This window comes from Aotus nancymaae, unplaced genomic scaffold (assembly GCF_030222135.1).
Source record: "Aotus nancymaae isolate 86718 unplaced genomic scaffold, 86718_ANA_hifiasm-v0.15.2.pri h1tg000003l, whole genome shotgun sequence".
NCBI classification, from domain to species: domain Eukaryota; kingdom Metazoa; phylum Chordata; class Mammalia; order Primates; family Aotidae; genus Aotus; species Aotus nancymaae.
The window spans coordinates 2,317,216-2,342,127 of NW_026988414.1; the positions used below are offsets into that span (position 1 = coordinate 2,317,216).

The 24,912-nt window shown below is 53.7% G+C and overlaps 1 protein-coding gene across 1 annotated transcript in view; it reads right to left on the minus strand.

Moving 5' to 3' along the window:
• Nucleotides 1-321: 321 nt before the first annotated feature.
• The window catches only part of PRRX2 (paired related homeobox 2), a 57,189-nt gene continuing 32,598 nt past the window's right edge, over nucleotides 322-24,912 (minus strand). The window contains exons 2-4 of the mRNA XM_064377190.1: nucleotides 2,878-3,065; nucleotides 2,041-2,219; nucleotides 322-783 (exon numbers count right to left, since the gene is read on the minus strand). Of these exons, the coding sequence (XP_064233260.1) occupies nucleotides 648-783; nucleotides 2,041-2,219; nucleotides 2,878-3,065 (503 nt within the window). The 3' untranslated portion in view covers nucleotides 322-647. The remainder of the gene's footprint in view (nucleotides 784-2,040; nucleotides 2,220-2,877; nucleotides 3,066-24,912) is intronic.

A 24,912-nucleotide genomic window follows, 5' to 3' on the forward strand; every position in this document is an offset into this window, starting at 1 on the left:
CAAGCCTCTGCCCAAACACCTGGGTGTCCCCTTGGGGCTCAAGGTGGGAGATGGGGTCCAGGGAGGGTTTCTGTCCTCCTTATCCACCACCACCCCCACCCCTGGGGACCCTGCAGGGTGACCGAGGACTTCACTCCCAGGAACGGCACAGACAGGAGGGCAGTGGGTCTACCCCGGCTGCTGGGCAGAGCCAGGCCTGGTGCAGTCTCGTGCCTGCTGCAGGCCAGAAAAGGGTCCGGGGAGGCCGTCCAGCCCGTGGGGTCCCAGCTCTCGCCTCAGCAGCCAGCCTTGTTTGCAGCCCTTACCCATCTTCCTGCAAACTTTTGGGGCTTAAAAAAAATGGTTTTATTTCTTAAAGACAAAAGCTTTTTGGTTTTAATACACAAACTAAATGAGGTCCTTGGCAGGCTCTTCCTCCACCTTCCGGCCCAACCCCTCCAAGGGTTGTGGGGTGCAGTCTCTGGCGGCTGAGGACAGAGGGGCTGGGCCCGGCTGCGGGGACCTTGACAGCCTCGCAGCCTCAGGAGTCCAGGCTGGAGAGACGGGCCGGGAGAGCCCATCCAGGAGAAGGTCACTTCCTGGGCGTCTGCCCTCTTTTCTGTCGCTGTCCACCCAGGGAGGCGGCCGGGCCCCGGTGGGACTGGACGTCAGTTCACCGTGGGCACCTGGCTGTGGTGCAGGCTGAACTCCTTGGCCTTGAGACGGAGGCTGGCAATGCTGTTGGCCATGCTGACCCCCGGGGTGGCGGGGCCTGAGCTCCCCGGGCTGTAGGGTGGCACTGTGCTGGGGACGACAGGAGACACAAGGACACATGGGTGCTTCTGGCTGTCTGTCAGTCCTCCACTCCAGCCTCTGGTTCTGCCAGCCCCCACCCCGCCTTAGCTTGCTCTCCTGGGAAATCTTCACCCAGGATTGGAGGTGGTTTGAAGTAGGGTTTGGGAAGGAGTCAGAAGGCCCCCAGCTCGGTTCTGGGACACAGGAGCCCCCCTGTGGACCATGAGCTTCCTGAGAGTGGGGCCTCCGTCCTGTTGGCACCCCGTGCCTGCTCTGGGTTTGGCTCACAGCAGGATGGAGGTAGAATGAACAGGCACCTGGATTTCAGGATGCCCCTTGGGGTTGAGCGTGGTGGTTTATGCCTGTAATCCCAGCACTTTGGAGGCAGACGGATCACCTGAGACCAGCCTGACCAACATGGTGAAACCCTGTCTCTACTAAAAATACAAACAAGTAGCCAGGCGTCGTGGTGGGCGCCTGTAATCCCAGGTACTCGGGAGGCTGAAGCAGGAGAATTGCTTGAGCCTGGGAGGCGGAGGTTGCAGTGAGTTGAGATTGCACCACTGCACTCCAGCATGGGTGACAGTGCTAGACTCAGTCTCAAAAAAAAAAAAAAAAAAATTACGGGTGCCCCTTGGTTTTCCTGCCCCAGGTAAGGACGGACCGGGAGGGAGGTCAGGAGGGTGGTGAGTGCTAAGAGTCTTTCCAGCTTCTATCCAGACAAAACTGCCCCAGAACTGGGCTCTGGGCCCCAGCCATGCCCACAGGCCAGGGAGACCATTTCCTCAGCCTCCCAGCCTCAGCTTCTCACCTGGAGGTGGACACAGGGCACTGGGGCCCCAGTACCAGCCTAGGAACCTTCCTGCAGTTTCTCTCCTCCCTCAGGGCAATGCCTGTACTTGGCTCCCCTCCAGAGGGGCCTGTTTTCTCCCCGCATGCACTCACGCACACGCTCAAATCCCCACAGACACGCAGGCTTGCACACTCCTTTGCACACACAGGCACGTGCATGCACACTCACGGTCATGTGTGGACACACGTGCACTGACACACACATGCAAACTCCTACAACATGCGCATGAGGGTGCTCGTGAACACCCACTCATGGGCACACTCGCCACACATCACGTGGTGTACCCCAGATCCCAGGGGCGCATGGACACCACTCAAACTCTCTCCAGACCCTCAGAGGAGTCTGGGCAGGAAAAGGCTCTCTGGGATTTCTCCAGCTCCTAGCTCCCGACCTAAAGGTGTTCCCGCTCTCACCTGTAGGGAGACGAGGCTGTCCAGGAGAGATAATCTGGACTCAGGGCGGTGGGCCGGGGAGCCACGGGCTGCTCGATGGCAGCCTCCTGGCTGTAGGACTTGAGAAGCGAGGCGGAGCGGCTGGCCAGCATGGCCCTTTCATTCCGGCGGAACTTGGCGCGGCGGTTCTGAAACCAAACCTGTGGGTGGGAGGGTGAGCAGGGTGCAGCATGGGCGGGGGGGACCCAAGTCCTTTTGGATCTGAGTGTGTGCCTGCTCTGCCGCCAGCCCTGGGCTGGCAGCGTTACCTCTCTGAACCTGTTTTTTCAGTAAAATGGGGGTGACACTGCAACCTCTGCCTCCCAGGTTCAAGCAACTCTCCTGTCTCAGCCTCCTGAATAGCTGGAACTACAGGCGCACGCCACCACACCCAGATAATTTTAATATTACTAGTAGAGACAGGGTTTCATCATGTTTGCCAGTCTGGTCTTGAACTCCTGACCTCAAGTGATCCACCCGCCTTGGCCTCCCAAAGTGTTGGGATTACAGGCGTGAGCCACTGTGCCTGGCTGCTTTATGAAAACTTTAATTCTCGAAGGATTCCTACAACAAAGACCTACGTGATACTCATTTTCCAGGGAGGCAGGTGCCTGCAGCACAGACAGCTTAAGTAACTTGCTCAAGGTCACATGATCGGTAAGTGGCAGGACTGGGATTTGAACCCCAGTCCTCCTGGCCTCAGATGCTCCTGCTCTGCTCTTAAACACTCCTCCTGGGCAATTGTGTGATCCCGGGTGAACGGTGGCTGCGCGCTCACAGGTGCAGGCTCCCACGGGCAGCTCGGGACGGAGTGCTCACCTGGACGCGAGCCTCGCTGAGGTTGACGCGCCGGGCGAGCTCCTCGCGCACGAAGGCGTCAGGGTAGTGCGTGCGCTCGAACACGCGCTCTAGCGCCTGTAGCTGGCTGCTGTTGAACGTGGTGCGGTTCCGCCGCTGCTTCTTCTTCCGCTTGGCGGCGCTGCCGCGCCCCGGGCTGGGACACTCACCTGCAGAGGGGCCGGAAGGTCAGCAGGGCGGCCAGTGGCCACCGTCGCGGTTAGCCCCCAGCTCCGCAATTTGCTCTGAGCGCTTTGGTGCCTCGGATGGACCAGCCCTGCCGGCAGGAATGCGTTCCTTAAATTCACTCCCTCACTCCTTCCTTGGGGCATCCACCCATCCATTCATTCTTCAACACATATTTACTGAGCACCTACTATGTGGCAGGCCCAGTGCTACACTCAGGGGAGATGTAGTGAACACAAGTAGCCATGCCCCCTGCCTTGTGGAGACCCCAGCCTGAGCCAGCTGAGATGAGACCACGACAAGAGCCCTGGGGACAGGTGTCCCCTCCACCAGGGACAAATGAGCTGCTCAAGGAGGGGCCAGGAGACACCTGAGTGACCCCAGCACCTGGCTCAGGCTGTGTGGCATGGCGCATTCTGCATGGGCATCTGTGCTGACCTGTACTACTGCTAATAATTAATATGTTATGAGCAGTGGGAGTCAAGGCTCAGGACCCACTGATTCCAGGAAGCTCCCAGGAGCCCTAAACACAGATGTCGCGATCCTCATCACTCCAAGGGAGGAAGAGTCAGAGAGGCTACGGTCCCCGGCCCAAGTTCAAGGGCCCAGTGAAGTCATTGGTGGGGGAGGGATCTGAACCCACCCGTCTGGCACCAGAGTCCTCATCCTCTCCTGTTTAGCCAATCAGGCAGCTGTTGGGCATGGCCTTCCTTTCCAGAGGATCTACTGAGCCAGAGGCTGTGCTGGGGGCTGGGAGAGACAGATTCATCAGCAGGGGAGGCAGGCCCCAAATAAGATGGGGGACCGTGGGGTGGCTCAGGGCCAGGTGCGGGCCAGGTGTGGGCCAGGGCACGGGGGGATGCTCAGCGCTGGTGGGAATGAGGAGCTGGTTGGGGAGGCCGATCAGGAGAGGTGGAGCTTGCAAGGGGTTTGCAGGATGCTCGGGAGTTCTCCAATCAGCCAGAGGGAGTGAGGGGGGGCGCCCAGCCAAGGCCCAGCAGCGGTGGTGGAGGATCCCAGCAGGGGCCCTGACCAGGGGTGGTGCTGGCCTTTGGTACAGAACTGGCAGCTCTAGTAAGGAGGGCCCAGCAGAAAGAACCCTGGGGAGGCCATGGGACTGCAACCCCTGGGCCCAGCCTGTCCCCTTGGAGGATGGGGTGGGGGGCGTCCAGCTACTATTTCCTCATTTAAATTTTATCCAGGGGCAAAACCTCTGACCCTTCATCCTCTAGGATGCCCACTCCTCCAGGGGGCCCTCCCTGATTGCCTGGGTCCATATGGAACCCCCTTCTCTCCAGCACTTAGAATTAACCAGTGCTGCTGGTTCAGCAGTTCCCTGTGTATCTGATTTTCTCATTAAAAATGTGTATTTTAATAACCAAGTAATCACACTGCTTGTCAGAGTAACAGATTCAAACCATACAGATGGGTATAAAGTAAAACAAAACACTCTCCTCTCCCCTATCCCACTCCCCACATTTTCACTTTTTTTTTTTTGAGGCTGGGTCTTGTTCTGTCCCCAAGGCTGGAGTACCATGGCACGATCTTAGCTGACTGCAACCTCTGCCTCCTGGGTTCAAGTGATTCTCATGCCTCAGCCTCTCAAGTAGCTGGGATTACAGGTGCCCACCACAACGCCTGGCTAATTTTTGTATTCTTTAATTTAAAAAAAAATTATTATTATTATTATCTTAAGAGATGGGGTTTCACCATGATGGTCAGGCTGGTCTCGAACTCCTGACCTCAAGTGATCCGCCCACCTCTGCCTCTCAAAGTGCTGGGATTACAGGCGTGAGCCACCACGCCTGGCCACACTCCCCACATTTTCTAAGATTACAAATACAAGTTTAAAAAATGGCCCGGCACGGTGGCCCACACCTGTAATCCCATCACTTTGAGACACCGAGGCAGATGGATCACTTGAGGCCAGGATTTCGAGACCAGCCTGACCAACATGGTGAAACCCCATCTCTACTAAAAAAAAAAAAAAAAAAAAAAAAAGAGAGAGAGAGAGAGAAATTAGCCAGGTGTGGTCGCAAGGATCTGAAATCCCAGCTACTCTGGAGGCTGACGCACAAGAATCGCTTAAACCTGGAAGGTGGAAGTTCCAGTGAGCTGAGATCATGCCACTGCACTCCAGACTGGGTGACAGAGCAAGACTATATCTCAAAAAATAATAATAATAAATAAACTTTAAAAATAAAATAAGAAATTGACAAGCACACGCTGGGTCTTCAGCTTGCCTGTTTTTATTTAATAATATTCTGGCTACCTTTCCATCTCAGTGAAACAGACCTAACCATCTTTATTGCTATTGTTTTTCCAAAATGCATTTTCCCTTTTGTTCTCTCTCCCTCACCTTCAGGAACCGTTTTAAAAGTTAGCTTTTGCTTTATCCCTCTAGCATTGCCTTTTGCAAATATAACAAAATATGTGTAAAATTTTCCCCCTTTCTTCTATCAAAAGAAAGCATAGTGGCTGGGTGTGGTGGCTCACGCTTGTAATCCCAGCACTTTCGGAGTCCGAGGCAGGTGGATCATCTGAGGTCAGAAGTTTGAGACCAGCCTGAGCAACATGGCGAACCCCATCTCTACTAAAAATACAAAAGTTAGCCAGGAATGGTGGCAGGCACCTGCAATCCCAGCTACTCCGGAGGCTGAGGTCAGGAGTTCTAGACCAGCCTGGTCAATATGGTGAAACGCCGTCTCTACTAAAAGTACAAAAAATGAGCTGGGTGTGGTGGTGAGCGCCTGTAGTCCTAGCTACTCTGGAGGCGGAGGCAGGAGAATCACTTGAACCTGGGGGGCGGAGGTTACTGTGAGCTGATATTGTACCACTACACTTCAGCCTGGGCAACAGAGAGAAACTCTGTCTCAAAAAAAAGAAGAAAAATAAAAGCACGGCATGTACTGTTCTCTTTTTTCCCCCACCTAATGATTTTGTTTTTGAGATGGAGTCTTGCTCAGTTGTCCAGGCTGGAGTGCAATGGCATGATCTCCACTCACCACAACCTCCGCCCCCCAGGTTCAAGCGATTCTCCTGCGTCAGCCTCCAGAGTAGCTGGGATTACAGGCGCACGCCACCACGCCCAGGTAACTTTCGTATTTTTAGTAGAGACGGGGTTTCACCATATTGGCCAGGCTGGCCTTGAACTCCTGACCTTGTGATCCGCCCGTCTGTCCGACTCCCACAGTGCTGGGATTACAGGCGTGAGCCACCACGCCTGGCTGCCCCATGTAATGATATTTCCCAGGTATTCCCCCATCCAGCACACCACAGCCCTTCGTGTCCTTTTCACAGCTGCATAGCAGTCGGCTGTGCAACTCTGCGTGTTTATTCAACCAGAGCCCTATTGATGGGCATTTAGAGTATTTCCGATCTCTTGAAACTAGAAAGAATGCCACAATGCATGACCTCATGCAAATATGATTTTCTATTTCTGCCGGTGCATATTTAGGACAGATTCCTAGAAGTGGAATTTCTTGGCCAATGAGTGAGTGCTAGATGTGGCCAAATTCCCCCATAGGCCTGCTCTTATTTTGTGTTCCGCTGGCCGGGTTTGGGGCGATGGGCTTTGCCTAGAGTCCGGCCAACAGAAGGGCCTTGGATTTTGGTCCATACCTTTGTATTTTTGTCTCCCCAGTTACGTGTTCCCGTTTTACACCTGACGTTCTTTCCACAGACCTGGGCATTTGTTCAGTTAACTGTTACGAAGTTTCTAGAACGTGCCAGGTCCAGGGATGGGCACCGCTCAGTATCTGCTTTTAATCAGCTCCCAGTTTAGGAGGGTTTACTGACTCTTGAGCAACCAACTGATCTGATGTAAGGTTAAATTGTTCCATGAGACTGTAAATGAGTGTTCGTGTGTGTGTGTGTGTGTGTGTGTGTGTGTGTGTGTGTGTGTATGTAGGGTTGTCAGGCAGGAATCAGGGAGGCATCCAGGAAAAAGATGACCTTGGAGCTGGGTTTGGACCACTGCTTCTCAACCCAGGGCAATTTTGACCCACGAGATATTTTTGATCATCGGGGCTAGGGAAGGGGTCTAACTAGGATGTAATGGCAGAGGCCAGGAATGCTGCTAAATATCTTTTATTTTTAAATTTATTTAATTTATTTTTTTTGAGACAGAGTCACTCTCTGTTGCCAGGCTGGAGTGCAGCGGGCGATCTTGGCTCACTGCAACCTCTGCCTCCCGGGCTCAAGCCATTCTCCTGCCTCAGCCTCCCGAGTAGCTGGGACTACAGGCACCCGCCACCACACCCGGCATTTTTTTGTATTTTAGTGGAAATGGGGTTTCACCATGTTGCCAGGATGATCTCCATCTTGTGACCTCGTGATCTGCCTGCCTTGGTCTCCCAGAGTGCTGGGATTACAGGCGTGAGCCACGGTTCCCGGCAATATCTTTTATTTTTTGAGACAGGGTCTCACTCTGTCACCCAAGCTGGAGTCCAGTGGCACAATCGTAACACCCTGCAGCCTTGACCTCCTGGGCTCAAGCAATTCCCCCACCTCAGCCTCCCAAGTAGCTGAAACTACAGGTGCCTGCCACCACACCCAGCTAATTGTGTGTGTGTGTGTGTGTGTGCGCGCGCATGTGTGTGTAGAAATGAGGTCTTACTATGTTGCCATGACTGGTCTTAAACTCCTGACCTCAAACCATCCTCCTGCCTCAGCCTCCCAAAGTACTGGGATTATGGGTGTGAACCACCATGCTTGGCCTTGCTAAATATCTTTCAATACACAGGACAGGACCCCACGTCAACGAATTATCTTGTCCAAAATGTCAATAGCACTGAGGTTGAGAAACCCTGGTTTAGAGGGATGACTAAGAGGTTATGTTCAGAAATTTCCCCGTTTGGGAAATAACTTGCAAACACAGGGGACCAGGCGGGGGCTGGGTGGGGGCAGTGGGGAGGGAGCCCTCAGTGGCCTGGTGCGAGCCGGGACTGTTTCACTCTTCACTCCTCAAGCCAAGGTGAAGATGGATGAGAACCTCTGGTGCCTGCAAAGGTTTCTCCACCCCCACGCCCTCGATGAAGAAGAAACCTTAAACCGAAACAAGAGCCCGTGTGCTGAAAACCGGGTGGTGAGCAATAAATAGCCTGAGAGCAGGGATGGAAGCTTCTGGAAAGCCAGTCATTGCAGGGGTGATTTCCAAACCCCCCCATGCGCACACACCTCAATGAAGGAGGCATTTCAGCCAAGAAAGGAGACATTTTCGGGAAGTTTCGGAGCAATTCAAACCTGGGGGTGTTTAAATGAAAACCGTTTTGCAGACTTCGCCTCGCCAAGCGGGCGTCCAAAGAAACAGCCCCACTCACGGAGCCAGAACCCTCACGCAGAGGCATTTGCCCCCACCCCGGCCAGCCCAGACCGCCCCCAGCACTGGCTGGAGTCCCCACTGCGTCCCACGTCAGTTCTGCCCAGGGCCGTGGCAAGGCAGCTGTGATGTGACGCATTCAGCCAGAGCCTGCTGGGCCAGGAGTGGTGCCAAGCCCTCCACATGTGGCTCCCCACCGTCCCCCGCATACACCCTGGAGGCACTGCGCCGTTTTATTTTATTATTATTTTTTTGAGACGGAGTCTCACTCTGTCCCCCAGGCTGGAGTGCAGTGGCACAATCTTGGCTCACTGCAACCTCTGCCTCCTGGGTTCAAGCAATTCTCCTACCTCAGCCTCCTAAGCAACTGGGATTACAGGCGTGCACCACCATGCCTGGCTAATTTTTTTTGTGTTTTTAGTACAGATGGGGTTTCACCATGTTGGCCAGGCTGGTCTCGAACTCCTGACCTCAGGTGATCCACCCGCCTTGGCCTCCCAAAGTGCTGGGATTACAGGCGTGAGCCACCTACTGCACCATTTTACACACAGGGAGGCTGAAGCTGTGAGAGTGTCTTGCCCAAGGTCGTACATCTGGGATTGAAATTGCTGTCTGTTGGCCGGGCGTGGTGGCTCACGCCTGTAATCCCAGCACTTTGGGAGGCCAAGGCGGGTGGATCACTTGAGGTCAGGAGTTCGAGACCAGCCTGGTCAACGTGGTGAAACCCCATCATCTCTACTAAAAACACACAAAAAATTAGCTGGGCGTGGTGGCGTGTGCCTGTAGTCTCAGCTACTCAGGGGGCCGAGGCAAGAGAATCATTTGAACCCGGGAGGCGGAGGTTGCAGTGAGCTGAGATTGTGCTATTGCACTCCAGCCTGGGCGACAAGTGTGAAACTGCCTGCTGGGAGGCTTGGCCAGCCAAGGCTAGGAACCCCTCTTCATGGGGTCTCCTCCCTCTTCTACCTCACTGCAACCTCCGCTCCCAGGCTCAGGGGGTGGGGGGTCCGTCACATGCCCAGTCCCAGCTCTCTGAACCATGGGTGAGTGGGGCCAGGAGACGCCACAGTGGGAGGCCACCAGCCTCGTGTCACCCCTTCGTCCTAAAGGAGGCCCTCACCCCTGGGAGGGTGTGGGACAGCAGCTTGCTCAAGGACACACCAAATTGGTATGAGGAGTTGAGTGTAGCTCAATGCCAAGGACATAGTAATTGCTCAATAAATGTTTATCCCCCTTAACATGATTGCTTTTGTGCAGCCAGCTTCCGATCAGAAGACAAAGACCTTTCTCCCTGGTCCTTTGGTCCCTGCAGCCCAGCCTGCAGCAGAAAGATGGGGCTGTACCCCTGCCGTGGGCTGAGGCTGGGAAGGACTGCTGAGGGGGAGAAGAGCCCAGGCAGCACCTCCCCGGGGACCAGACTCGAACCCACAGCCCTGGACTTCGGCTGGGGGCTCTGGCGCTGGCCTCCACCTCGGAGCGGATGTGCCGGATATCTGTTGCCCTAAGTTCCTGAATCACCTCCTGAGAAATGCGTTGTGGTGGGCGTGTGTGTTCCTCTGGGAACTCTGTGCTTGGGCTTAAAGCATTTAGGAAATAAATAAAATAAATACTCTCTCAGCCTCAAGCCATTGGCAGCGGGTTCCTGCCTTTTCACGGCCCCTCCGCTCGGGCCAGCAAACCCTGGGTCTGCTCTCTCCAAGGAGGGCTTTGCCCAGAGGGTTTTTCTTTTCTTTTTTTTTGGTTGAGGAAGAGTTCCGATTTTCCCTGAGGCTGAAATAAAGCACGGAACCGCCTCCCTTTTGACAGGGCTGTTTAGCTGCGTTTGCAGAGGTCTGGATGCAGGAGAGAAACGGCTTGGATGGGGGAGGCCTGCCTCGCGCTCTCTCCCCCTTAAAACCAAAACGCCATTGTCCCCGATCACATTACAACAAAAAAAATGACCGGTCCACGGTTTTCTGCCATTAAATTATTTCACACGTACCATTTATTTGGCTGACTGCGGGCCAAAGACATTTAAAAACCCTGCTCTCGGCCAAACGATCAAGTGTTCCCACCGCCCTCCCCTGTGCGCACCGTTTTTCTTATTCCGTGTAATTTAAGGGTCTAAATAGTCTGGAGGGAATTAACTGCAAATTCTTCCTAAGACAAATAAACTCAGCCTCTTCTGTCTTTCTCAAGCTGGTGAGAGACACGCTCTGTTTGTCTTTGCTTCAAATAGTCAGTTTGCGCCTGACCTCGGGGCTGAGGTGAGCTCCAACCCAAATAAATAACTTTTATTAATTAGCATTTATTCTGACCGAATAAGCGGCTGTCCCCACCACCCCCAACGCGATCTCTGCCAACACGATCGCAAAAAGAAACAACGGGTCCTTGGGACCTCGATGTGGATTTAACAAATTAACACTGGGCCTTCTCAGAGGAGCCTCGAAGCGGGAGAAATATTTACAGCCTGGAAAGTCTGAGGCAGGAAGTGGAGGTGGGGTAAGGGGCAGAGGCCGCAGAGGCTTCAGTTTCCTCCTGAGATTTCTTGGTAGAGATTTGGGTTCCTCTGAAGGGCTCCTGGGAGAAGAGCTCAGACAGGAACTCTGAAACCACATCCGAAGCCGCTGCCTGGCAGCGTCAGCAAGGACACAGGAGGCTTGAGGGAGGATTCTCACCTCTCCCAGTAAGGAATGACAGGCAGGACAGTCCAGTGGTTAAGGCTGGTCCGCCTCACCAGCAGAGTGCCGGGGTGACCCTTTAACCATTCCCGGTCTCAAGAATCTCACCAAGCATGGTGGCTCACACCTGTAATCCCGGCATTTTGGGAGGCTGAGGCCAGCGGAGCACTTGAGGTCAGGAGTTCAAGACCAGCCTGGCCAACATGGTGAAACCCCTGTCTCTACTAAAAGTACAAAAAAACTAGCCGGTTGTGCTGGTACGCGCCTGTAATCCCATCCACTTGGGAGGCTGAGGCATGAGAACTGCTTAAACCTGGGAGGCAGAGGTTGCAGTTAACCAAGATCGTGTCACTGCACTCCAGGCTGGGCAATGAAGTGAGACTCTGTCTCAAAAATAAAATAAAATAAAATAAAATAAAATAAAATAAAATAAAATAATCTCGTCTGAAGAATGGAAATAACAGGAGTGACTTCATTTAACCTTCATAACAACCCAACATGGCTGGCTCCTAGTTCAATTTTAAGCAGGAGGAAACTGAGGCACAGAGAGTTAAATAATATTCTGATGCCACATGGCCAGGAAAGGCCAGAGCTGGGATTGGAACTCAGAGACCAGCACATAGTCCAGGGTCTTAGTCACTTCCCCACACTGCTGGCTGAGTCACCTCGGCATGAACTGCCAGCCCCAAGAGTCCCTGAGATCCTCGAGGCGCTGGGATTCTGAGGGTCTCCCTGGAGGCTCCAGGGTGTTTGGAACAACCGAGGGGGGCGGGCGCTGGAGGGAAGAGAAGCATTCCTGGAGCTGCAGCACGAGCGCCACACAGGCAGCAGGGCAGCGAGGATTAGGGACGTGTGCAGACCCAGCCCCAAGCCCTGGGAGGGTGGGCCACAGTCAGGCCGGGCACAGAGAGGGCTCGATGACATTTGAAGACAGAAAAGAAGGAAGGGGAGAAGGGAGGAGAGAGGAGGGGTCCCAGCCAGCACCCAACCAAAGGGCCCAAGAGCTGGCTTTCAATCGGGCCAAGCTGGCCTCAGCCCCAGAAATTCAGGGCCCAGGCGCAAGGCACAAAGGAGGGTCTCGGGTCCTCTGGTGTGAGTTACAAGGCGCAGGTCCATCTTCACCTCCCTAGACCATTGCTGGATGGGGCCGCCTAGGCTACTCCAGTAGGCAGAGCCAGGGCAGACGGCCTCAGGGCTGCCCAGCTGCTGTCCCAGGTCCCTGCCTCTGTGGAGGTCACTGCTCACATCACACATGCCACTCCCTCTCACCGCAGACCCCTCCCTGAGCTGGCGGCGTCTCCGCTGTCTCTTGCTCACTTTCAGATCTCAGCAGAGATGCCTCCTCCTCCGGGAAGCCATCCTGGACCCACAGGCTTAAGCTCCCCAAAAGCCCTGTGTCTCTCCCATTGTAGCTCTGTCACACTGTAGGGTAAGTGTGGGGTCATCGGTCCAGTAGGGACTGGGACTTACTGTTTTCTGTCTCCTTGGAATGCATCACAGGGCCTGGCACAGGGAACCTCTCATCAATCTGTGTTGAGTGCTGAGTGCTGAGTGTAGGAGGAGGCATGGGAAGGGCCGGGTGAGCCAGTGGAACACGCCCTCCTGAACAGGGGTCTAGGTCCCTCCTGTGGGGCCATGGCAGCCTGGCGAGGACACATCCTCGGAGGCAGGAAGGGGCTCGGGGAGGCTGGCCACCTCCAGCCACTGGCCTGCCGCACTTCTAAGAATGTTTCACCTCATTAATTTTGAACAAAAACCCCCGACGCTGACACATTTTTATAACTACCAGCCTGGAGAAGGAGAAACACATCCCGGGAAGGAAGGCGATGATGGAAGCCGCAGTGGGTCTGAAGGAGCCAGACAGGTCCCCGGGGGGCCCCATCCCCGATCCCATGGCCTCCCCAGGCCTCGGCACAGCACACAAGAGCGAGAGGCATGGGTCGCCCCGCCTGGGACTGCCGTGCTCCGACCTGCTCCCAGCCCCGAGGCCAGTGGCCCGTGTGGCTGCAAGGATGGTGGCTAGTGTGGCCTCCACATGCTTGGGATGACCCTGGAGTTTGGAGGAGGCGGGGGGAGGTTCTCTCATGCCCCACACAAACCTCAGCCGAGCCTCACTTGGAGGCAGTTGTGGTGTATCTGGGTCTTTCTGGGGCCTGGAGCCTCTCCCCTAAACACACAACATGATGCACGCATTTCCACCGGGCCACTAGACCTGCAAGAAACCCTAGAGGAGGGGCCAGTGCCCCAACAGGATCTGCCCCTGGCAGGGAGAACAAGCGCCTCCCCACCTCTGGGCCTCGGTGCGTGCTGTTCCCTCTGGCTGGGGCAGCCTTCCCCCGTCCCCACTGCACCCCTTTTGCCTGGCTAAAGGTGACCCGGCCCTAGGTTTCAGCCTCCATAGCCTGCCCCAAGAGACGCACTGTCCCCTTGTTACGGACTCCTAGGCCTTCTCTCTCTCCTGCGCATCTGCAATGAACTAAAACAGAGAAGAGACGTGTTTTGGTGATCTATCTGCTTCATGCCCGACCACCCCACATTTGAGTCGAAGATCAGACGGGCCGTGCTGGATCCCCAGGGCCAGGCGAGAAGTTTGGTTTCAAAACTATTTCTGAATGAATGACTACGTCCATGAAGGAGCAGCTCACTCCAGAAAAGGATCCGGAGTCTCAACTACAAAAGCCAGGTCCCTTTATCTGCAAAAGGGCCAGATGATGGCTTCTTAGATGGGACGCCAAAAACACAAGCAACTAAAGAAAAAAATAAATGGAACTTCATGAAAATTTAACAGTTTTGTAATTTTAAAAAATTATTTCTATTTTTTTTTTTTTTTTTTAAGATGGGGTTTCACCATATTGGTCAGCCTGGTCTTAAACTCCTGACCTCAGGTGATCCACCCACCTCAGCCTCCCAAAGTGCTGGGATTACAGGCGTGAGCCACCGCAACCGGCTTCTATTTTTTTTTTTAAGATGGAGTCTCTATCTGTAGCCAGGCTGGAATGCAGTGGCATGATCTCGGCTCACTGCAACCTCCACCTCCTGGGTTCAAGCGATTCTCCTGCCTCCGCCTCCTGAGTAGCTGGGACTAGAGGCATGCACCACCACACCCGGCTAATTTTTGTATTTTTAGTAGAAATGGGATTTCACCATGTTGGCCAGGCTGGTCTCGATCTCTTGACCTCATGATCTGCCCACCTCAGCCTCCCTAAGTGCTAGGATTACAGGTGTGAGCCACCACGCCCAGCCCAGTTTTGTAACTTTTATAACCATTAAGAAACTGAAAAGACAACCCACAGAACAGAAAAATTATTTACACATCACATATTTGGAAAGGGTCTTACGTTTAGAAAATATAAAGAACCCTTACAGCTCAATAATAAAAAGACAACCCAATTTAAAAATAAGTGTAGGTTTTGAATAGACATTTCTCTAAAGAAAATACACAAATGACCAACAGGCACAAAAATGCTCAACATCATTAGCCATCAGGGAAATGCAAATCAAAACCACAGTGAGACACACTTCACACCCACCAGGACGGCTAGAATCAAAAGATGGACAATGGCCGGGCATGATGGCTCACACCTGTAATCCCAGCACTTTGAGAGGCTGAGGCAGGTGGACTGCTTGAGGTCAGGAGTTCAAGATTAGCCTGACCAACATGATGAAACCCGTCTCTACTAAAAATATTAAAAATAGCCGGGTGTGGTGGTGCACGCCTGTAATTCCAGTTACTCGGGATGCTAAGTGAGGAGAATCGCTTGAACCTGGGAAGTGGAGATTTCAGTGAGCCGAGGTCACGCCACTGCACTCCAGCCTGGGCAACAGAGCAAGACTCCATCTCAAAAAAAAAAAAAAAAAAAAGAAAGACAGATAACACCAAGTGTTGGCCAGGAAGTGGAGAAATTGGAACGCTCACACGCTGCTGGTGGGAATGCAGGGTACAGCTGCTGTGGAAAACAGTCTGGGCGTTCCTTGAAAGGTGAAGCATAGACTTACATCTGACCCAGCAATTCCACTCTTAGGTACAGACGCAAGAGAAATGAAACGTGTCCACACAAAACCTGTACACCATGATATATGTCCTGTACACCATGATATATGTCCTGTACACCATGATATATGTCCTGTACACCATGATATATGTCCTGTACACTATGATATATGTCCACAGCAGCATTTTTTTTTGAGACACAGTCTCCCTCTGTCACTCAGCCTGGAGTGCAGTGGCACGATCTCGGCTCACTGCAACCTGTGCCTCCCAGGTTCAAGCGATTCTCCTGCCTCAGCCTCCCGAGTAGCTGGGATTACAGGTGTGTGCTACCACGCCCCAGCTAATTTTTGCATTTTTAGTAGAGATGGGTTTCACCATGTTGGCCAAGGTGGCCTTGATCTCTTGACCTCGCGATCCACTCACCTCAGCCTCCCAAAGTGCTGGGATTACAGGCGTGAGCCACTGCACCCAGCCGCATGATTTATTTCATATGAAGTGTCCAGAACAAGTGAATCCACGGAGACGGGAAGTAGACTGCGGGTTGCTGGCGGGGGCGGGGGGCGGGAGGCAGCAGTGAGGACGTAGGAGCGTGACGGCTAAAGAGCTCAGGGTTTCTTTGGGGGGGTGTGAAAATGGTTTAATATTGTGATGATGGTTGTACAACTGAATACACTAAAAATCACTGGACTGCACATTTTATCTTTTTAATTTAATTTAATTTTTTGAGATGGTCTTGCTCTGCGCCCAGGCTGGAATGCCGTGTTGGGATCATGGCTCATTGCAGCCTCAAACTCCTAGACTCCAGTGATTGTCCCACCTCAGCCTCCCCAGTAGCTGGAACTACAGGCATGCACCACCATCCTCGGTTAATTATTTCTCTCTCTCTCTCTCTTTCTCTCTCTTTCTTTCTTTTTGGAGATGGAATCTCACCCTGTCACCCAGGTTGGAGTACAGTGGTGTGATCTCAGCTCACCACCACCTCCACCTCCCGGGTTCAAGCCATTCTCCTGCCTCAGCCTCCGGAGTAGCTGGGATTACAGGTGCCTGCCGTCACACCCTGCTAATTTTTGTTTTTATTTTAGAGACATAGTCTCGCTTTGTCGCCAGGCGCCAGGCTAGAGTGCAGTGGCGCAATCTCGGCTCACTGCAACCTCCGCCTCCCAGATTCGAGCAATTCTCCTGCCACAGCCTCCCGAGTAGCTGGGACTACAGGTGAACGCCACCACGCCCAACTAATTTTTTTGTATATTTAGTAGAGATGGGGTTTCACCATGTCGGTCAGGATGGTCTCGATCTCTTGACCTCGTGATCCGCCCGCCTAGGCCTCCCAAAGTGCTGGGATTACAGGCTTGAGCCACCACGCCCCGCCTAATTTTTGTATTTTTAGTAGAGATGGGGTTTCATTATGTTGGCCAGGCTGGTCTTGAACTCCTGATGTCAGGTGATTCACCGCCTTGGCCTCCCAAAGTGCTGGGATTACAGGCATGAGCCACTGTGCCCAGCTGCTTAATTTTTTAAAAAAATTGTTGTGGCCTGGAGCGGTGGCTCATGCCTGTAATCCAAGCACTCTGGAGGCCAAGGCGGGCGGATCACCTGAGGTCGAGAGTTCAAGACCAGCCTGACCAACATGGTGAAACCCCGTCTTTAAAAAAAAAATTTGTGTGTGTAGAGACAGGAGTCTCACTGTGTTATCCAGGCTGGTTTCAAACTCATGGCCTCAAGTGATCCTCCCATCCTGGCCTCCCAGATCACTGGGATTATAGGCGTGAGCCACCATATCCGGCCCTGAGCTGTGCACTTTCAATGGGCAATTGTACAGTATGTGAAATATACTAAATAAAATTATTCTTAAAAACACACAGAAAAAGGAGGGGGTGTCGAGAGAAGCATTGAGATTGGAGAGAATGGCAAGCAAAGAATATCTCCTGAGTCTCTGGGGGTGCCAGAGGTTGGGGAGTTACAGGGGGTGAGAGGTGAGGTGGGCTGGGGTGCCAGGGAGGCCCCGAGAGGTCAGGGGCCTCTGGGTTAGGGTCTTTGGGGAACCCTGAGTGAGACAGCCAGCAGGAGTGGCTCTTGAACTCCTGACCTTAGGTGATCCACCTGCCTCAGCCTCCCAAAGTACTGGGATTACAGGTGTGCCTGGCCAGGAGTGGCTCTTGCACAGCACGTCCCCATGGAGCGATGTTGCAGCAGCAGGCTCACGGTAGCGGGGAGCCAGAGGTGGGAACGGGTGAGGCCGAAAGTTCTTCTGAGCCTAGGGAGCCTCAAGAAACGGGGTCTTCAGGGTCAGGCGCAGTGGTTCCCACCTGCAATCCCAGAACTTTGGGAGGCCAATGCAGGCAGAACACCTGAGGTCAGGAGTTCGAGACCAGCCTGGCCAATGTGGTGAAACCCTGTCTCTACCAAAAATACAAAAATTAACCAGGTGTGGTGGTGGGTGTCTGTAGTCCCAGCTACTCGGTAGGCTGAGGCAGGAGAATCGCTTGAACCCGGGAGGCGGAGGATGCCGTGAGCAGGGGTCGTGCCATCGTCCATTTGCCTCCTGTTCTCAGGCAATTAAAGGGCCAGCGGGGCCAAGGCCAGATGCAGTCGAGCGGCTCCGAGGCCCTGGCTCTCCAGCGTGGCCCTAGCGGGACCCCTCAGCCCCTGGGTTTTTGGTACCTGACCATCTCCCTCTGTACTAAGAGCCAAGGATCCCAAGTCCAGCCCAGTCTCTCCTTTACTCCTGAGACCCCAAAACCAAGCTCCAGAGATTGGGGGCACCTGCTGAAGTGGGGAGCACAGGGGTGGGTGGGAGGCAGGGAGTCACCCAGGAGGAAGCGGAGCAGCCCTCTGCTCCGAGTTTGTTCTAAGAGAGGGGTTCGTGTCTGTCCCGTCTGGTTTTAATCTAAGGTTGATGGCCAAATGCCAGGTTTATTGCAAAGCCTACATTTTAATAAGGGGCTGGTATCGGGAGGAAAGCTGCCCTCGTTAACTGTTTCCAGACCATGATGAAGTTTTCTGCCCAGGGCCCAAGGTGGGTTTCCTCTCCTGTTTAAGAGCTTCTGGGCCTCCCGAAGCCTGGAGCCAGTTGGGAACTCAGGGTGAGGGCTGCAGGCCGGGCATGAAGGCGTTCTGACTTCGTGTGGGTTGGTTTTGCAACAAGCCTACAAACAGCTCTGCAGTCTCAAGCCTGTCACTTCTGTCCTCTCAAGGATCCAGGGTCTGAAGCGACCTTAGAGGTCATCTGGCAAGGCCCCTCATTTTGCTGAAAGGAAGGTTGAGCCCTGGAGGGGCAGTGACTCGGCCACGGGCTCACAGCAAGGCAGTGGGACCCCAAGTTCTGTCTGCTGAGATCTGATGCCTGCAGACACACACGCTCTTCCTTCCTGCTCCTGTCTCTGTTCCCGGGCTTCCTGGGAGGGTGTGGGAGAAAATATTCCTGACCCAGCAGTTGGGTTGGGGGGTAACCAGCAGCCCACCCAGACAGCAAACGCCTGCCTCCCCTGAGCATCTGAGAATGAGAAAACTGCCCCGTGTGTCCTCAGACAAGGCGTGTCTCCTCTTGGGGTCTTGATTTCACTTCTGTATTGGGGCAAAACAGTATCTCTACCTCCCTCTCAGGTGGCTCAGTGAGGATGGGACAGCCCAAGACTCTCCCAAGGTCATGCTTGACCGGGTGCTCCAGAAACGACTGCTCACCCCACTATGATTCATCCTCAGTGAAGGCTCAGCCTGGCCTGTTGGTTCTTCCCCATTTTGATCACGAACCCCCTTGAGAACTCTGCGGAATTCTACGAACACTTCCCTAGGAAAACAGGCGTGCAGAAAAGTTTGCATGTGATGTTGTGGGGAGAGGTGGTTCACAGACTTTGAATCCTGTCCACAGACCCCACCCTGAAGCGCCAGCTCCATGGGAAGTCGGTTTTCTCTGCCCTGGAAGGACCTGCCCCTCTGCCTCTGCCCCATCTCGGGGTCCCCTGGCCAGCACCTCATGGCAGGCAGCCCAGGCAAGGGCAGTGCCTGCCGTATTTTTGAGGCTGGCAGGACCTGCCGTGACCCCCGCTCCGGGCGGTGCTGCATTCCCAGGGAGGCTGAACTTTAAAGCATTGCTGGAGGTTTCTATGACCCATTTGTGAGTCCGGGCAATGCTGGAAAATGTGCGTCTGAGGCTCGCTTGGCGAAACTCCAAGGGCGTCCTGAGCATTTCTGCCGCGCCCCTCGCTGCAGCATGGGACTGCGGTGAGGCGAGAAGGACTTCTTCCACACCCTTAACTTTTTTTCTTTTCTGGCTTCCATTTACCCCACTTTCTAATGCGCCTGGCACTGGCTACAGAGCCCCGCCCCCTACAATGCGGAAGGCACTGTCTTGAGGCCTCGTTCACAGCCAGGGGCAGGGAGATTCAGAGAGGTGAAGTCTCGAACCCAGGGACTGAGATCTGATGCCTGCAGGGTTGGGGCGATCGGGGAGGGGTGGGGGTGACTGATGTCCACACTGTCTGTCTCCAAAGCGGCCGATATCTGGACGAAAGAGGCCCTTGGAAAAGTTAACCATTTCCAGAGCAGGTGAAGTCGCTGCTGAGGACCCCGTGTGGGAAATGAGCTCTTCCCCATTTAAGAGCTCCTGGGCGGCTGAAACTGCAGCCAGGACCCGCTGGGAAGCCAAGGCGAGTGCTGGTGGCCGGTGCAGAGACCGCTCAGATTTCTGCGGCTTAATTGGCTACCCCTCTCTACCTGAGCAAGCCGGAGTGCCCGGTCCACACCCACCCACCAGGCTCCGCTGCTATGTTCCAGCCTCCCGAAGGTACCCACTAGCTGCCGTGCCCCGCCCAGGGCAGCCTCACCAGTGGGGTTCACGCTGTAAGTCTGGGCACGGGGCCACCTTCCACATCTCCAACCTGTTTCCAATCACATCCTCGCACACCAGCCAACCCTAGCTCTAGAAAATTCTCCATTATGGCGGGCGCAGTGGCTCACGCCTATAATCCCAGCACTTTGGGAGGCCGAGGCAGGAGGATCACCTGAGGTCAGGAGTTCAAGACCAGCCTGACCAACATGGTGAAACCCCATCTCTACTAAAAATACAAAATTAGCCGGGTTGATGGCACATGCCTGTAATCTCAGCTACTAGGGAGGCTGAGGCAGGAGAACCACTTGAACCCTGGAGGCAGAGGTTTCGGCGAGCTGAGATAGTGCCACTGCACTCCGGCCTGGGCAACAAGAGCAAAACTCTGCCTGAAAAAAAAAAAGAAAAAGAAAAAGAAAATTCTCCATTACAGTGGGTCCCAGTCCGTCTCCCTGTGGGTCCCACCCCCAGAATGCTGTGCTGTGCTTACACTTTGAGGGGAGCACATGGGACTCTCTTCCCCAAGACCACCCTGCTAACCTCTGAAGGCAGCTGCTCCAGCACCTTCAACCACAATTCTGGGAGCTGCCCTGCCCCCCTTGCCATGCTTTGCCACGTGCAGAGGTTGGCACCAGATCTTCCGCATTTCTTAAAAGGGAGTCCACGGACCATTTGCCTGGGAATTCCCTGGGAAACTTGTTAAAGACAGACATTCCATCCCAAGGGGCCAGCTGGGAATGTGTAGTAGATACTCCCTCACCCACAAGTTTAGGAACCACGAGCTTCAGAGCAGACATCTGGGAATGACATGGCTCAGAATGAAAGACCCCAGTCCGCCCTCTAGCTCTGTGCCATCCAACATGGAAGCAACGAGCTGAATGTGGCCATCTCAATTAAATTCTCATCGACTAAAATGAAGTAAAAATACAAATTCTGTTCCTCAGTTGAACTAGCCACATTTCAAGGGCTCAATATCCACACATGGCCAGTGGCTGCCATACTGGAGAGCACAGATAGGGAACATCCATTCTTACAGAAAGTTCTAGAAAGTTTTGAGACAGAATTTCACTCTGTTTCCCAAGCTGGAGTGCAGTGGTGCAATCTTGGCTCACAGCAGCCTCTGCCTCCCGGGTTCAAGCGATTCTCCTGCCTCAGCCTCCTAAGTACCTGGGATTACAGGTGCTCAGCACCAGGCCTGGCTAATTTTTTTGTATTTTTAGTACGGACGGGGTTTCACCACATTGGCCAGGCTGGTCTTGAACTCCTGACCTCAAGTGATCCACCCACCTTGGACTCCCAAAGTGCTGGGATTACAGGCGTGAGCCACACTGCCCAGCCTAAGGACATTTGAAAGGAAAAAAAAATTTACAACTCCCACGACACCAGCATATCTGTTTCATTCCATGCATACTTTCTGTTGTATGTCCACATGCATCTAGCTATCACATGACTCCATTTACAGTGTGCATGAATATCGTTTTCTGTTTTGGATGGGGCATGGATTAAGAGCCTAGGATTGTGATCAGACACATCCAGGGATGTTGTGTATGGTTGCACAGGTTGTGCACTGCACAACTTCACGGGTGTCATTCCCATAGACTCTAGTGTGACTGGTGCCCCCTACAGTTATGCAGTGGACAACCTGCCCAACCTTATCCTGCTTTCCTGGAAAAAGCTGCATTCTGGTTCTGGCTGTCCATTCCAGCTCTGTGAGCTCTGTGAGGCTCAGTGTCCCCACTATAAGTGGGAACGTCAATACCTAAAGTGCCTTGACAATGCCTGGCACCCAGTTAGTGGTGGAATAACATCAGCTATCGTGTTGGTGATTGCCACGACCTCACCATTTTATGGAGCAAAGTCAATGTGACGGTGCAGGTAGAGTGCTTCCCGCTGTGAGTGGCCCGCAGTGAACCGTGGTCCCTCAAGCTCCATCCTAAACCCTTGCTGTGTTTCCAATCTTCTTCCCACGTTAGTGTGAGTGGCTGCATCGCTTCCCCTCATGGGGATGCCGAAACGGCCTCAGCAGCCCTTCCCCTCTTGCTGGATACTTAGGCCTCTTGCTATTTTCCTCCATTGTAAACACTGTGGAAAACGTCTCACTTCTTTGTCCTTCCCTTGGATTTCAAGACCCCAAATGCTTCTCAGAAGTTCTTCCAAAAGCACCCTCCGCTCCAGCAGGATCGTTCTTGCCACCAAGTCGGCCAGAACAGGCCAGCCCAGAAAAGAATAAAAGGTGTTGCACTGGCCAAGCGCCGTGCCTCACGCCTGTAATCCCAGCACTGTGGGAGGCTGAGGCAGGTGGATCACTTGAGGCCAGAAGTTTGAGACCAGCCTGGGCAACATGGCAAAACCCCCATCTTTACAAAAAATAGAAAATTAGCCGGGCATGGTGGCACATACCTGCAGTCCCAGCTATTCAGGAGGCTGAAGTGGGAGGATCACTTAGCCCTGGGAGGTGGAGGTCACAGTGAATCACAATTTGCCACTGCACACCAGCCTGGGTGACACCGCAAGACCCTGTCTCAAAACAGCAACAATGGCGGGGCACAGTGGCTCATGCCTATAATCCCAGCACTTTGGGAGGCCGAGGCCGGCAGATCACCAGGTCAGGAGTTCGAGACCAGCCTGGCCAACATAGTGAACCCTGTCTCTACAAAAATTAGTCAGGCATGGTGGCATGTGCCAGTAATCCCAGCTACTCGGGAGGCTGAGGCTGGAGAATCGCTTGAGCCCGGGGGGCAGAAGTTGCAGTGAGCCAAGATCACACCACTGTACTCCAGCCTGGGCGACGGAGTGAGGCTCCATCTAAAAAAAAAAAAAAAAAAAAAGCCAACAGCAACAACAAACCAAAAACAAGATACATCAACACAATGAGGACGAGCTGGACTCTGGCGTCAGGCTGCCCAAGTTCAAATCCCAGCTCCACTGCTGACTGACCCTGAGGAAGCTACAACCTCTCTGTGCTTCAGTTATCCCATCCAGAAAACGGGGATAAAAACATCTCCCCACCCAGGGTTGTGAAAATTGAATGAATGAATATATATAAGGTTCTTAATACAGCGCCTGGCACATAGTAAGTGCCAAATCACGTTAGCCATTAGCGTATTTATCTGGAGTTAGGTGTGTGTGCATTCCCGTCCCAGACTTGGTACATGTTAGGGGTGCAGCCTTGGGGCAAGTTACTGACCCTCTCTAGACCTCAGTTTGTAACTGGCTGGTGGAGACTGGGGATGCTGAGAGGCAGAAGCACCCGTATGCCTGGCACCCCAAGGTCTCTCTCCTAAACAGCTGCTGTTGGTACCTCAGAGACCAAGTTATCTGCTCCCTGGGACATCTCCTCCCCAAAGCCTGCACTGACACACACAGAACAGAGGCTGCTCTGAAGGTGCTCAAGGAAAGAGTTCATCCTTCCTGGATGCTTCCCGGAAGGCTGGGCCGGACCAGGCGGAACACCGTGCCACAGTCACACACTGGATATTCTTTATTCTGCGCAGACACATAGCAGGTCCTCAATAAATACTGAATGAATATGTGAGTGAATGAATGAATGGATTTTGGCTCCTGATGGGAACATAATATCAATTCTCTACCCACCCAAACACCTGAAAATTTGTATGCACTGTATACAATTACAAGCCTTATCACTTCTGGACCCTCCTATCTGCAGAAACTAATATACTGATGGATATATACATATGATACATATAAGCACAGACACACACAAATATATATATATATATATATATATATATTTTTTTTTTTTTTTGAGACAGAGTCTTGCTCTGTCTCCCAGGCTGAAGTGCAGTGGCACCATCTCAGCTCACTGCAGCCTCCGCCTCCCAGGTTCAAGGATCTCCCACCTCAGCCTCCTAAGCAACTAGGATTACAGGCACGCACCACCACGCCTGGCTAATTTTTTTGTGTGTATTTTTGGTAGAGATGAGGTTTCACCATATTGGCCAGGCTGATCTCGAACTCCTAATCTCAAGTTTTCTGCCCACCTCAGCCTCCCAAAGTTCTGGGATTACAGGCGTGAGCCACTGCGCCCAGCCTATTGATGGATTTTTTTCAATTGACAGGCCAGAGCACGGGCTAGGGAAACAGCCTCCCACAGGGAAAGGCTTCAGCCTGGTTTTGCTGGTGCTCATAGTCAGAGGTACAGGCACAGTGGCTTTCCTGTAGGGGAGGGGCCCCCAGCATGCCCTGGGAGGGAAGAGACAGTCAGGCTATCCTGACGCCCCTCCAGCTGGGCCAGCGCCCTCCCTCTACTTCCTAGAGTTTAGGAACAAACCGCCTTGCTTCCTGAGCCTCCAGACACCAGGAAGATTTGACCCCAATCCCAAGGTTTCACCTTTGGAATCCAGCAGGCCAGGTGGGAATCCCACCTTCTCCACGTGCCAGCTCTGTGACTTTTTGTGACTGCTCCTCTCTGGGCCTCAGTTTCCCTGTGAAGTGGGCCCTTGGGGCCTCCGATGGGATGGCAGTGACGTAACGGGGCGTCCACCCAGAACTGACAAATGGCCAAAGCCTTAGCTGCCCAGTCTGGCTTGTCTCAACCTCTGGCCACATGCGCCTAGCGGGGCTTAGGATTGGGCTCTCTGCGTGGATGTGCACAGCTGACACCCCCACCCGCGCTAGCATCCCAGCTCCACTTTTTGGGAACAAGGCAGGCAGGCGTGGCCCGAAAAACCGCTCTTACCGCGTGTGTTTTACCAAACGCTCTCCTCTCGAGCATGGGGAAGGGCTGCACACCAGGGGAACTCGGGGAACTGCTGAGTCCCAACGCCCTGGGCAAGGCCCTCTCCTCTGCAGCCAGACTGGGTTGGCCTGGCCCAGCCCAGCCTGGCAGCACCACCGCCCCGTCCTATGCTTCCTTTTGGTGGAGAACTTACCCACCAAACCACCCCTTTTCCCTAAGCTCCCCTGCTGGGAGCTCCCAGCTCCACTGCTCACTTTATAGGCCCTGGGAGGGGGCGCAGGGAGCTGAAGGGGCTGATCCGGAGCGGCAGAGCACCCCGAGGCAGCCTGGGGAACG